Genomic DNA, 16,020 nt, shown 5'->3' on the forward strand with positions numbered 1-16,020 from the left:
ATGTCCCCCATCATTCTCCAAAGATTTACTATTATTCTCTGATATTCTCTTAGAGTTACCACTATGTTTGTCCCAAGGGTACGCTTGTTTATTTTGATAATGGTTAGCATCTCTCAATATTTTCTTATTCTTTTTATTGTGTGTCTTTTTACATTTATTATTAACAAAGTCAAATTGTTTCCTATAAAATTCTTCTCATTGCGTAAAAATTAAATCATTACGAATATCAGTGTCCAGTTTTTCAGCTTCACTAAGTAAAACATTGATTTTAGCATCATTGTTTGTAATTAATAGCCTAATGAATTCAAAACCACAGTTATCAAGAAACATAGAAAATGCATTCATTACATTCACATCCAAATCTATTTCCAAAGGCATTTTAAAAAACATAATCCTTTAGGAACAATTTTAAGTTCTAAACATTTGTTCAAGTAAGCATTGTCCAACTGTAAAGATTTGATCTTAAAAAGATGTTTGCTGAAAGTAAGACTACAGTCTTTCAGTGATTCATAACTGTGAGAATCTTGTCCATGATTAACATTGCCTGCAGTTTCTTGATTAAACACAAATTCACTAGTAACAATCTGTTCAAAATTAACTGCATGTTTCTTCAAATTGTTTACTTTTGCTTGTTCAATGCCAGCAGTACATTGTGAAAAAACAGACTTGACATTATAATTCGTACCTTTGGCAGAATTAGCAGTAGTAGCATATGTCCTAAATGTTTTTGGTCTAGCCCCAGTTCGAAGATAGTCCTCTTCTTTCGGACTTGGAACAATGTGGGAAATGTGAATGCTGTGATTCGTAGACCCTCGCTCTTCGTCCTGTTGAATATTGACTCCAACTCCACTGTTAACATCCGAAACATGCTCCAAGCAGAAGTCCGTCGACGTATTTGAAATGTCCTGGCGATCTGATCCTGTCTGAACAGGAAGTGATGTAATGGATGACAAAATATTGCTGGATGGATGGTTACCATTCCCCAACTGGCTCAAAAGGTCTATGAGCCTAGTAAGTTCGCCTTTCACTATGGAAATTTCAGACTGCAATCGCTGAAACCCCTCATGATACACAAGCGAAAAAATAGGTGGAAAGTCATCCAAGGGATCCATACTCAACGTCCACCAATACTTTTAAGGCGTTCCCTTAAAATAGTGGCACCACAGAAATGAACCAAAAATACTATAACCATATAAGCGAACAAGTAGTGAAACACTGAATGATAACACTGGAAGCCACAAAACTCAGGACTACCAAATAATAAAATAAGTTTAATGATCTAGCATTTTCATCTACAAAGTAGACCATCAGAATGACATAATACATCCTTTTTATACTACCCATAAACCTAATTACTGCAGTTATCCAATAAAAAAACTTATAGGAGAATGCAGATTCTTAAAAAATGTAAAATCCTCTTAATATGTTAAAGCGATGTGAAATACTCATAAAATCACATATCAAATACAAAAAATGTATAACTTTCAAAACACATAAGGAAACACACAAAAAAATTAATTAATAAAAATTAGGAATACATTTTAGCCTTACACTTGAGCATAGGTGCAATAGAAATAAAATCATGTAACCCTGGCATCTTAATGGCATTCAATTTTAACTGCCATTTCATTTCTTTCTCTTTTAATAATAAAATTTCATCACCCCCCCCCCCCAAGAAAATATGGTACCTCCTTATTATTGCGGTTTACTAGAATGTATGTATACGGTTTTCCTGAGTGACTCGTTTGAACTACTCAGTTATTGCTTACATTTTGGGAAAAACAAAAATTAGATGTCCCTCATTCACTGACAGTTGGTTATTAGCTATGTTATTAATCAGCACACACCTCTCAACATCTTAGCATAAGAATTTTGTACAAAGCCAAAAACTATGATAGAGGACAAAGGCTGAAAATCAGGGATAGCTTTTAAATATTGTTCTTGTAACTTAGAAAATTGCTAGAATAACGGGTTTTGAATTAGCATGAATTTTATGAAGTCTGAAACTCAAGTGCAGCTTTTCTGTCTGTATGGATTGCTGTTTGAATGTGGGAAACGTCTTACATGCACAGAAATCTAAACCAGAAACTCGTGTATTTTCCTGTTTATTTTTGATTATGGACTCGATTAATTTTATTTGAAACTTGAAGCACCCAGGCATGTTTAAAAGAACTGTCTGTCATTTACAGCTGTTTAATGTTTTTAGTGTCTTAGTTCATCGGTTCCTAGGTATATAGTAGGCTAACAACCACTGAAGCCTTTCTGATTCCCTTGGTAGTAATATTTCTTCTCTGAACTGCATCGCCCAAGGCCGCTATAATAAGAAAGTACCAAAAATACTTCCTGACTCAAATTCTGTTATTCTAGAAATTTTCTACATTTGTAAAAGCAATATTTAAAATCTGTCCCTATTTTTGACCCTTTGTCTCCTCATATTTTTGGCTTTGTCCAGATTTCTTGAGCTAAGAGGTTGAGAGCTATGCATGAAACTGATGTCATATGATTCAAAGAAAGCAAGATAACCCCAAGAAAGCAGCATACTGTATTTTGCATCTAGTAAAACACCACTTATATTGCTTTCACAAGTAATTTCAGAAGCAGCAGTAAACAGCTGAAGCTGACTTTACTGAGCTGAGCTAAAACCATTCTTGTGTTGCAGTTAAAGAGCATGGGGATCAACGTATTGCATTGTTTATCTTGATAAAAACGTCAGACTACAGACTGTAATCTTAAGCAGTGCATGATCAGTCATTCTGATACTAAAACTGTCAAGTTCCTAACTTGAATATTTTCTTGTAGTTATGTTTCTCATTTGACTTCATAACATGATAGTCACTGCTATTAAATTTGATAACAGGTGGAGAGTTTCTAGCCCTGAAGAAGATCAAATCTACGGTCCGAATGGGATGACACACAAGAACCCACAAATGACTGACAGCTGTGCTGGTACATCCAGTCACATTCAACAGATCCTTAGTAGAGAATGTATTCCTCCAAAATTAGATGTGCACCACAGCAGTGCCATTTCATGAAAGGGGCAGCTAAAACCAATCCTGGGAACTACAGAGTAGGTGTATCTTACCTGTGCCTCAGAAAGGATTATCGAGAATTTTACTCAAAGAAAGACTAGAGGATAAATAGCTTTAGGACAACAGGAGTATTGTTTCACTGCCAGGACGTCTTGCCAGAAACACTTGGTGCAGTTTTATTATTGAGTGACAGAAAAACTGAGTAGTGCAAACTAGACGTGTTTTGCCAACCTGGATTTAACGAGTCTGTCCCTTGCAGCAGGTTGTTAGATTTACAGAAATGGGAGTAACTATATGGAAGGGAAGAAGTATACAAAATGACACAGAGGGTAAGAGTAAGGGAGGGATCTCTACGTGGGGAATGGGCACTGAGTTTGGCAGGGCTGCTCTGAGTTAGACAACTTAGCCTGAGACCTGGAGAGAATCTAGACTAAATCCGAGGCATCCACCAAGAACTGCAAAAAATAAGTATATCTAAAGCTTGCACTGCACTTTTTGAATTGTTATCTGTCTGAATTCTGTTATATTTTATCATTGTTGTTGCTGTTTTTTTTTTTGCACTTGGTTGTACTGTATTTCATAGCACAGGCTAGATTCAGATCTGCAGAATCTAGACTGTCTGATGTTTACTGAGCTCTAAAACCAGCAATCCTACATTAGGAAGGCTCTTCTGCACCCTTGTGGCAGACATGTGCAGCCCAGGACCCATCTGAGTTGGGGATGGTTGGAAAAGGGCTCAATTTTGGGCTCTCCCATTGGGTAGTTTGAGTTTAAACTAATTAGTTCTGTTTGTATTTAAGCACTGCATTTGCATGTAGCTGCACAGTGGAGTTTGGCTCTGCTGTGTATAAATGCAAACACTTAGACAGACAAATTTTCCCTTGATAACTACTAGGGAATCCTCCTAAGCATCCCTACTCAATGCAGTTGTGTACTGCTGTCCAGACAAGCAATTCAGCTGCATATTTTGAGGTGTCAACCCAGGTCTCTACTCCTTAACCTCCCTATAGATTAGCAGTTTTTACTAGTCCTACAGCAGAAACTGGTCCATTTTGTCCACCCCCACTTACCTACTACAGAATACACCAAACAAAATGGACAGTTTCCCACCATTTCTCCAGCCAGTCTGGTTGACATGGGCATCCTGAGGCAATGTAAAAATTGCCTCATGTTTACTGACAACCTATTACTCCTACAACATACAAATACAATATGTGAGAAATGTATCTATACTATAAATCTGGAATCGGTGTTCTTTCTCTCACATAACAAACCAGATATCAAACAGGTTGTCAGCACACACACACCACCTCTTCCACAAACCAAGTGCACGACACATAAATCCACCTATAGGGAGGTACTCACTAGAAGTTCACCAAAAGAGCAGAGGCCTTGCAAGTTTAAACCTTCTGTACACAATACAGTCCCTACTGAATCCTCTACAGACAAAAACAAACATATCTGTGTCTCACCCAATAAGCCCCTAAGGCACAACACCTCTAAATCAAATGTCTTGTTCATAGGCGACTCCATAGTGTGATACACAGATGTCCCCTCACCCGGCTGGATAAGGAGACAGGCACAATCAGCTGCCTGTCAGGTGCCAGGATCTACCAAATCATGCATGCACTCAGGTCTCTCAGCAACCAGCACTGTTGTGACACTGTCATAATCCATGTTGGAGTGAATGACTTGAGATGTACCCCAGTGGACTATATGAAGAGAGACCTGACTGAGCTTTCAGATTATGTGTCCCAGGCAGGTATGTCCCTAGCCTTAAGCAGCATTCTACCTTCACCCAGGATGATTCCTCTATGCAAACAAAAAATGATTGACTTCAACAATTGGCTTAGCTTCTGGTGTCACTCCAGGGGGATCCAGTATTTGTCAGCCTGGGATGATATAGTCAGCAGACCAGGCTGCTTTGCCAGAGATGCTCTTCACCTGTCACCTCTTGGCTTTCGGGTACTGGCAAAGGTACTTGCCTCCCATAGTACCTTTTTTAGGCAATGTCCTAAGAACACAATTGCCAATTAAAAAATCTCCTTTAGAGACAAACCCATTGTTATGGTGCTTAATGCTAGGAGTGTAAATCAGAAACTGCACTCTCTGGAAGCACTCCTTACTTTGGAAGACACCATGTGTGTGCAGTCACAGAGACATGGTTCAAACCCTCAGAGAGTACTCCGACCATGCAAGACTACAGTGCCTTCCACACATTCAGACTGCAAAATGAACATGAAAGAACCAGAGGAGGAGGTGTATCCATCTTCATTAAAGACAAATACAACTCAAGACTAGTTAAGCAGTGCGACTTCCTAGAGTTACTCCAAGTCCAACTAACTGTAGGAAAGATCCCAATCAATTTCATTGTTAGCTGTAAGGCCCCCAGCATGAACCACGAAATCCACACTACTTACTTGGACCTACTTGAGTCACTCACAATAGAGCCAAACACTCTGGTCTTGGGTGACTTTAACTGTTCTTCCATCTATTGGGGAAAAATGTACGAGCACAGCCATTCTTGTCCTAAGGTCCCTGGACTTTAACAGAAATGCTCTGGAACAAATAGTTATCTACACCACCCCAAGTGTAGGACCCTCCCTGGTAAAGTCCGACCATAAATCAGTTTTGTTCAAAGTAATGATCATTCCTGACCACCCCTCAGGAGCAAAAAGGTTGAAACAGTTCTCCAAAGCAAACTATAACCTCCTAAGTGATAGTATAAACAGTTTCAAACCCCTGCCACCACTGACAACAATGACTAATATACTGATGTGTTCACAAATGCCCTGGATAAATACCTGTACAAATGTAGAGACTTGGTCATACCTGAACAGATGAAAACAAGGTCCTTATGAAAAAACAAGCCACCCTGGTGGACATCTAGCATAAATAGGTTATACAACAAAGGAAAGAAACCGCTGTCAAAGAATAAGTTGAAACAGTCTCAGCAGAAGAACACCCTCCACAACCTGAACAAGGAAATTAGACATCTTGTAAAGTCCTCTAAAGCTAATTATGAATCCCTAGCTAAGGTTAGTCATAAGGCATTCTATAGCTATGTCCAGATTCTAAAAAGGACGACCCAGCTTTGTGCCAAATTAGTAGTAGATGGTACTGAACCTGTGGATATCGACAACCTGCTAGCAGACAGGCTTGGTGAAAACTTCACCCCCCCCCCATACCCACCATCCATACTCCAAAGCGTACCTGTTACCAGTACTCTACCCAGTATCACCAAGGAGCAGGTCATAACTGCACTCTCCAAGTCCAAAACCATACCCCCTATGGGACAGGATAACATCCCAGCCTGCTTACTAAATGGTCTAAAGCAGGAGTTAGAAGAACAAGTGTGGACTCTCTTCAACCACAGTCTGTGTACTGGCTTTGTCCCAGCAGAGTGGAAAACAGCAACCATAATCCCCTTGCACAAAGAGGGTCCCTGAACTGACCCTGGGAATTATAGATCTATAAGCCTAACCAGCCTTTTGTGCAAGGCCATGGAGAGAATCATTGTGGACCTCATCAACAAGAATATAGGAGACCTTCATACTCTTGACCCTACCCAATTTGGCTTTGTCAAGGACAGAGTATGCCTATTAAACCTGGTGGACTTCTTTGAGAGTGTCAACAAAGCTCTAGATGAAGGCAAAATAGTACATGCTCATATCTTGACTTGGCCAAGGCCTTTAACACAATCCTCCACTCAGGCATCATTGAGAAACTCACCCAGCTGGAGATTAACCCATATGTCATTAGATGGGTAGCCAACTACTCACTAACAGAATGCATACAATCAAAGTTGGAGATTCCACCACTACTAGCAGACCTGCTACCAGTGGTGTTCCACAAGGTTCTATGCTGGGCCCCCCTACTGTTTTGAATCTTTTTCTCAGAAATCCAGGCGAAAATAATTGGCCTATGGCTTGCCAAGTTTGCTGACAACTGCAGATTGGGTGCAATCATGGAAACCCCCAACGATGTCAACATTCTACAAAATGGGCTCACACAGATAAATGATTGGTACCAGAGCCATGGACTTAGACTCCACTAAAAAAAAATGCATTTTCATCCCCTTCGGGAAAGAAGTCCCTGCAGGTTACAACATTAATAATAGCCCCCTAAGTTCAAACCCAGTGGTGAGAGATTTGGGAATGCATTTTAATAGCAACCTTTACTTTGATCACCATGTGTCCACAGTGGTAAGGAAGGCCTTCTATATTGCACATCTCATAAGTTGAGGAATAGCATCTAATGGTAAGGAAGTTATAACTACCCTGTATTCAGTCCTCTTTACACCAACAATAGAATACAATGCTCCCTTCTGTATGTACCTTACCAGACACCTGCAGCAGCTGGAGAGACTCGGAGGTTTCTCACAAAGAAAGTTCAGGGCCTACAACACATGACCTACATGGACAAGACTGAAAGCCCTGTCACTGTACTCTGTCTCATATAGACTGCTTAGAGGCAACTTGTGCCCGGCCTACAGAGCAGTCTCAAACCCTGCCTTAATGGAAATGCTGCACATTTGCAAATCAAATGGTACAAGAGTCAATCACTCTAGGGACCTTAACCTAGCCTCCGACATCAGCATGACATGCTGGAGAGACAGATAATGTCTCCCATGGAGCAAACTCCTAATTCATGTAAAACATAACTCCTCAGTCACCCTATTTATATATAACATGGACAACTGGATGTGAAACTGGAAATTTACTCCAGGTTTTCACCCATGTCCCTCTTGGACAGAGGCAGCCATTGCTGATTTTAGATTTGCAACTAGTGCTGATCTCAGATTTGCCTTGCAAATATAGACTATATATCTTGGTCTATAAGGGAGCAAGGGTTTAACATGGCTAGGCTTGTAAATGCCCTAGGGCCAATAGCCTAGTAACCTCCTTTGACCCAATGTGTATTTTCATGTCAGAAGATGCAGTCTTGGTACCTGTCCTTTTTATCTCTTTATCATTAACATAAGTATAGGTATAGAAAACAAGATCAGTCTCTTTGTGGATGAAGTTAAGTACAAGAGTAGGTGATGGATGGACAATTAAAGGAAGCTGACAGTGAAGTCAGTGAAGTGACATTTCAGTTTTCATGCAAAAAGGTGTCAGGTACTGCACCCAGGGGATGACTTACTTGCAAGGCATTACTGCCTTGGAAGGGTAAGGCTAAAGGCATCACATCAGGAAGAAGATATAGGTGTGGTTGCCATGGCTGCAGTTAATCACTGGAAGTGTGGAAGAAGAACAGCAGTCAAAGCCCTACTGTATGCTAGGCTGTTTCACCAAGTGAATGGAGTCTGTGTTAAGGAAGTGAATGCTTCCATGTGCAAAGCTTTGGAAAGACCCCAGCTGATGTTTGATTTTGACGGCAACATAGAAAAAGATATATAAATACATAAGCAAAGGCTCAAAAGGGAACCAAGATGATAAAAAGAATGGAATAGAAAAGTTATGAAGATGAATTAAATGGTAGTACAAATTATGGTACTGCTCTGAGGACTGAATGGAAATGAGAACATGCCACTAGGTCAAAACATCATTTGAGGTCAGGGTTAAAGGAAGATGTAAATAGAAGAAGACACATCTGTCACAATGAAGGATCAACCTTTGCTCTTGATATCAGGAAATTCTGCTTTACAGAAAACATGTTGAATAGGCAAAATAAACATACAGACCACTAAACAACAGAAGGATTCAAAATTGTACAGGACCGGTGGAAAAATGTGAGGGGCAGTTGTAGGATAGTAACTGGCCAAATTATGATGACTGTAGCCTTAATTCTGCATTCAGATTTGTTTATATACACATGTGGATTGACATGTATACCTGAAAGAACTTTGACTAGTGGGCTCATGATGCCTTCTTGTAGAGCAGAATGCTTTGAAACCATCCTTGAAGAAGGCTGGAGGTACTTTGCTTAAATAAGGATGCAAGTGTCATGGCTGGAAAGGGAGCTGTCCAGATGAACATCAGCTTAAAAAAAAAAATGGCTGATCTGTCTTAGTGCCTACTGGTGCCGGACCATAAAGTGAAGAGCGAGCTGAAGAAGCATACTTTGTTTCTTCAGTCCTTCAGGCATCAAATGTAATTGTGCATCTACTGGGTCTTAACTGCCTGTCATATAAACTACATAGATCATCAAAAGTAAATACTCTTGTCACATCATTGCTTGGTAGAATTGTGTTTATAGTATCTCACAGATATGGTATCAATGTAATTTTTTAACATGAAATCCAACAAATGTCTATAATTAGGACAGCTCAAACAATTCTAAAAACAAAGAATTTCAGTTTATCTTTTTTTGTCCACAATTTGGTTTCAGTAGACTGTTCTATTATAGTGATTTATTTTGCATTTTTATGATTGTGCTGAAATCTGTTTTCATTTTTTTATTTGTAAGCTTACTCTAGATTGACCTATGTGTATTTGGTACAATACAACACATTAGGTAAATTCACAATCATTCATTCAGTGGTCATTCATTCCAAAAGTCAAATATTTAATTGAATTTTTCTGTCAAGGAAAGAAATCCCTCATGTGAAGTCTGCAATTGAAGTCATCTGCTAAGTTTGTGATTTGGTGCCAGTTTTTGTCAATGGCAGGGATGAAATGTACAATGGTGAGCATCCAAATGAGACACCATAAAGAATTATCAGTGACATTTGGCTTTGAGGGATCACATCCCGACCCAAAATGCAGGGGAATTTGTCCTATGCACCTTCTTTGTAACTGTTATTACCTTTAAGTCTTTACATGTATGAGGCAAGCACTATCCCCTCTCCAGTCTATATAATAGTACACTTTGCACTTGCATCCATTGGACATTTGTACAATTTACCCCAAGTTTGCCAGTACTTAAGGCTGGCTATGGCCATGTTAATGAATGATAGTAGAATCACCACAGTGTTTAGAAATTATTCTAAATAGCACCAGTATAATTCACAGAATTAGATCTCATTAAAATTAAATGTCTTTATTTTTAAAAACACCTGATAACTTACAGGACTTGCTTACAAAGTGTTTATTGCTTTACAGATGTCTGCAAGTGTCATTGAGTGATCCACTGGAGGTTGACCTTTGTGCTGCTATACTACATCTTTGGCTAGTTGTATGCAAAGGGAATGGTAAGTTACAGATTTGCCAAATATAATACAAATAAAGCAAGATAAATATTATCTGGCTTTAGAATGCAGTAGACGTAACAGTCTGTAATGGCATCAGCCTTCTATTTGTATATTTTTGTAGTTAGGAAATATTCAAAGCATACCATATTTATAAACTACTGCTTATTATAAATGATGTGCATCTTCTGTGCTAGCTGTATAGCTGTCCAGTAATGTTTCAGTCTTAGTACATGGGTACAAGTATGTTATCTTAGCATTTAAGTTGGTGTCATCTGTACAGTTTGTTTATTGGACTAGTTGCTGAAGACAGGCCTTCTCAGCAGCTATGAATCTCTTGCACTACCTTGAGCTCCTCTACTTACAAGTAATAACTCTGTATTGCCTAGCCTTTCTAGATCTCATTGCAGCCATCCAAGGTCACTGAAGGCATGCTTTCATCACAGCTCTGCATCTGTCACAGCTTAAGCTCTTCACCTTATCCACAATTTTATTCTTTGTTGACTGAGTTAGTGCAATTAGGCTAGTGGCCTTTTTTCTGGGAAGAAACACAAGGTAGTATTTCTACTACTAGGGGAAATTTGGCCAGGGCATCGGGGAACTTCCCTACTTGCCATTGTTGTAAGTGTAACCCATTTTGGAGGAACACCTCATGTTTCCTTTCCAGGCACAAAGGCAGCCCTGAGAAACAGGGAGGCAGATGGAGAGAGAGGAGGAGATGATGGAGTGGTGAAAGAAATGAAGGAGAAAGCAAATATCAAGACTTGAGAATGTGTGCAGGATTCTGAGGAAATGTTTCAAAGAAACCTGTGTGATGGAGATGAGTCAGCAAATGATTGATGTGTAATTACAACCCTCCAGTCAAGAGAGTTGCAGGATAATAAAGAAATGGTGGTACAGAGTGATCCAGAAAATGAAGATGTTTCCCGAGGGGACATTATGGAGAAAATACAGCAGGCGGATGCACAGACAATCCTGAAGAATAGTGGTGAAATGGAAAAGAAAACATATGCAGAAAAAGTCAAAAAAGGCAAAAGTGATGTAGCAGAAAAGAAGGCAGAAGAAAATGAAAAATGGAAGTACGTGATAAAATTCAAAGTAAAGAAGACAAAGAAATGGATAGGTATGAAGTGTGAGACAATTTAATAGCTCCGTTGGGAGTAAAAGCATGTGAGGTAAGAGCATTTATTCTTATTAACAAAGGAACATTTTTTGACATATTTGAGACAGTTTTTTCAATGGAAAATTTTCTTGGAGGATATGAAACAGAAAGACTGTACCCCATGGAATCTTTGTGATAAAGGCATTTAACAAGGACACAAAAAAGAAGATTTGTTTACAGTTTCAAACAGAAGTAGACTTTGAAAGATTATTTGAAAGCTTTATGTAAAGAAGTACTGGACACTGCAAAGGTTTATGATAAAAGGTGTTTATGGACTGCTGGTTGGGATTGTAATATTTTGTTAAAAATAGAAAGAGAAAAAAATACATGTTATACCAAGCATGATAAATGTGGAGGTTAATAAGGGCATCGTAAAATACTGGGGACAACCCAAAGCTTGTTTTTTAGTGGAAAAGGAGGGCATTTGGTATGTAACTGTGACAAAAGAAAATGTTATATTTTTGAGGAAATGGGGCGTGATGCAAAATGTGAATTGAAATGTTATAAATGTAACAAAATTGGACATTTATGGATAGATTGCAAAAATGAAAATAAAGAGCAAGGAAAAAGAGAATAAAATTAACAAAGCGAAGAAATGTTAGAAGTAGTAGAAACAGAAGAAAAATTAGATGAGGAAAAAATAAAGAGGACATAGAAGAATGATCTAAAATAAGTGACGAAGACATAAATTGGGAGGTAGTAAAAGGGAAAGGAATTCTATTGATAAAAGGGTAAAAGAGCATGAAACTTTAAAGGGCTAAGTACAAAAGAGAAAATAAAGGAAATGGATGAAAAAGAATATATACGGCTAAAGATTGGGGTTTGGTATAATGGTTAAGTGTTTAACTCACAGTCACATGGTACAGTGTTTGATTCTCACCTTTAGGAAGGAACTTGGTTAGGCTTAGAATGGCATGTTAAGAAAGCTAGTCTAGTAATTAGCTATGAATGTATGAAACCATGAATCTATGAAAAAGGAAAATTTTAGAGTGCTTTCTGTAAATATGAATAATATCAAAAATATAGTAAGAAGAATAGGAATTTTGGAGTGGTGTAATACATGTGATCTAGATGTAATTATATTAGAAGACACAAGATTTTTAACAAATGAAAGATTACAAATAGAAAAACTATGGGGAGGAAAGATGATCTGGAATTTAGGAAATGAAACTTTCTGGAATAGCCATATTCTGTAGAAATAAAGTAAAGATACTGGATGTAACTTTAACAAAGTTGGAAAGATTAGCCATTGTAAATTTAAAATGGAAAGAACAGGTATATAGAATTATATCATTATATGCTTATACTAATTGTAAAGAAAGGAAAAGATTATTTCAGCAGATTTTAGACTGTATAATGATGAATTATTATAATAACAGGAGACTAACTGTGATTTAAGAGACAAACATACAAAGAAAGGAAATGATACAACAAAAATGTTACAAGTCATAAGATATGGTAAGTTAAAACTTTGGGGCAGAGGTTCATGGACTTACAAGAGGGGTATGTATAGAACCAAAATAGATTATTTTATAGTATCAGAAGGTTTAGTTATAGAAGGGGAGGTAGCTAAAAAAAGAAGTTATGTACTCATCATAACATTCCATCTGAGTAGTTCTACTTCAGTTGTCTTCAACCTGTGGGGTACCGGATCCGAGACGGCTAGTTCACTAGCATCTGCTCCAAGTTCCTCCCCTTACCCACAAAACACCTCCACTACCTTCCAACCCCCAGATCGAGTTTGCTTCCACTTATACTGAGAACCTGTCCTGTAAAAACACCTTACACAGCTAAAACTTCAGTCAAACAGGCTGTCCATATGGTAAGGCCAGGGAGAAGGAGGGAGGGACAGTTGAAGACAAATGAAGTAGAACTACTCAGATGGAATGTTATGGTGAGTACATAACTTCTTTATCTGAAGTAGTTTACTTCATTTGATCTTCAACCTGTAGGACAGAGTCCCCAGCTACTAAACTCCTGGGTGGCCCTCATGGAAGGATATTCCAGAGCACCGCGGAATCAAAGGATGCTCTCCTTCTAGAAATCAAATCCAATTTGTAGTAAGAAATAAAGGTATGAGATGAAGACCAAGTAGCTGCAGAACAAATATCATCCAATGAGACTCTTGACCAAAAGGCTGCAGAAGTGGGGCTATATTGAATTCTCGAAATCCGACAATGTCGAATCTGACATTGTCGGCACGAGAATAGCAAAACTGTAGAACATCGAAGAAGTAAACAGAAATCTCTGTAAGGGGCGATTTCCATTTACTTCAATGTAGTGCGGTCTCGGAGTTGGTATATTTAAGTAGCGGAGGTTGTGGGGGCTGCAGGGGGGCTTGCCCCCTACCTACACCATTTAGTTTTTTTTTTGTTGTTTTAATTTTTTTTTTTTGGAACATTCAATGTTTTAACAGTTTGATCCCTAAGGGTTGACCTTTAGTGATTCAAACTGTTAAATATTCGATGTTCCAATATAGACCCTGCAGAAGTAGCCATTGACCTAGTTGAATGAGCTTTCACCTGACCCGGAGGAGACGAACCTTTATCCTTATAGACCTGGAGGTTGCACAAGGAAATCCACCTAGCGATAGTGACCTTAGAGATAGTTTTACCCAAAAAGGGTTTAGAGAAGGACACAAACAATTGATCAGATTTACAAAAGGTTCTAGTCCTGTGTAAATAAAATCGTAACTGTGTATGAACATTCAGCAAGTGACGTTTGTATTCCATTTTGTTAGCAAAATTTGGAAAGAAAACAGCTTTATTAATAGTCTTATTGATGTTAACCTGTGAAGCCACCTTGGGAAGAAAGGACGGATTGGTATGAAGGGAAATCCTATCCTTATGGAAAATCATATATGGAACTTTAATAGACAACGCTTGCAGTTCCGAAACCCTTTTAGAAGAGGTGATAGCCACTATAAACGCTGTTTTCCAAAACAAAAACTTAAGATCCGTGGTTGTTGCAGGTTCAAATGGCGGAGCAACCAAAGCTTGAAGAACCATAATAAGGTCCCATGGGGGAACAGGATCCTTGACCGGGGGCGTAATAGGAAAGTACTTTTAATAAAGGCTTTACACAGTCTGGAAGAAGATAGAGAAGCAGAATTCTCACCCATGTGAAAATGAGAGATGGCAACTAACTGAACTTTGATAGTAGAAGAGCTTGCTCCTTGCTGAAAAATATTTGCTAAAAAATCGAGAATAGCAGGAGCAGGAGCCATAAAAGGGTCTAAACTCCTTTGAGAAGCCCAAAAGAAAAAAATGTTTCCATTTGTTACGGTAAATCTTCCTGGTGGAAGACTCATGAGCTGCCACCAGAATAGACCTGACTGAAGAGGATAATCCAAGAGTCCTAGCAATCAGGGGAACTGGAGCAGCCAAGCCATGAGCTTCAAACTGTCCAGGCCCGGGTGAGGAACCCCCGAGGGTTGTGAAATAAGATCCTGAATGGGATCCAAGGTGGAGCAAAAAGATGAGACCAAAGGAAGGGAAACCATACCTGGCGAGGCCAAAACGGTGCAATGAGGATCACTTTGCTCCCCAGTCGACAAGCTTTCTGTAGTAACCTCAGAATAAGAGGTACTGCAGGGTAGGCATACAGAAGACCGGGAGGCCAAACATGGACTAGAGCATCTCTGGGGGACTCCCCTGGCTGGGGGTTCAGAGGGAAGAACTCGCTGCACCTTGCATTGGAAGGAGATGCGAAGAGATCGCAGCAAGGCTGACCCCACTCCCGAAAGATCTGCTCCACTACTGAAGGATTCAGTGACCACTCGTAAGACATCAGTGTAGTCTGACTTAACCTGTCCGCCAGGATGTTAGACTATCCCGGAATGGGCGTTGCTATCAGAAAGCGACCAGTGGAGATCACCCATTCCCAAACTCTCATGGCCTCGTGACAAAGGGGGTAAGATATGATCCCTCCCTGTTTGTTGACATACCAGACCACTGACATGTTGTCTGATTGAATTGCATTGGTTCCCAGAGGAAGAAAGGCATGACGGGCCTGCAGTGTCAAAAGGACCGCCCTCATCTCCAGAACGTTTATATGCAAACTGGTCTCGACAGGGGACAACAGGCCTTGGACTGTCCTGCCCAAACAATGCCCCCCCCCACCCAAGTTGGGAGGCATCCGTGGTCACTGTGGCTTGGACAGGGGCTGGAACAAAAGGTCATCCCTCCAGGATTTCCGCAGAGTACATCCACCAAAGAAGGGACAACTTGCAAACTCGACTGAGGTGTATTGGATACTATAATGGAAGATCCAACAGGGACTGTTACATCTCTAGAGTCCACTGTAGTACTCACATGTGTAACCGTGCGCACAGAAGAAGCTTTATGGTCGCTGCCATAGAACCTAGGGCCCTCAAAACCAATTCTGCCGAGGGAAGGTGAGAATGGTAGATCAGAGAAACATGCATCCTCAGGTTTTGAACTCTCTTCGTGGTCAGGAAGATTTTGCATTGTAGTGTGTCTGTCCGTACTCCAGTGTAGTCTGTCACCTGAACAGGATCCAGAAGAGATTTGGATGCATTGATTGTAATCCCCAAGGGAAGTGCCAGCTTTAGGAAATAATCCCTGGTTTGACAAAGTAGATGCCTGGTGGGAACAGTGAGGAGCCAATCGTCCAGGTATGGGTAGACTTGAATCCCCTTTAGCCTCAGGTGAGCCGCTACTACCACCATCACTTTG

The 16,020-nt window shown here is 39.7% G+C and overlaps 1 protein-coding gene across 1 annotated transcript in view; it reads left to right on the forward strand.

Moving 5' to 3' along the window:
- TTC12 (tetratricopeptide repeat domain 12) overlaps positions 1-16,020 on the forward strand; it is a 1,640,087-nt gene that overhangs the window by 693,630 nt on the left and 930,437 nt on the right. Inside the window, exon 11 of the mRNA XM_044081062.1 lies at positions 10,076-10,164. Within this exon, the coding sequence (XP_043936997.1) occupies positions 10,076-10,164 (89 nt within the window). The remainder of the gene's footprint in view (positions 1-10,075; positions 10,165-16,020) is intronic.

This window comes from Protopterus annectens, chromosome 8.part0 (assembly GCF_019279795.1).
Source record: "Protopterus annectens isolate FY-2018-M chromosome 8.part0, PAN1.0, whole genome shotgun sequence".
NCBI classification, from domain to species: domain Eukaryota; kingdom Metazoa; phylum Chordata; order Ceratodontiformes; family Protopteridae; genus Protopterus; species Protopterus annectens.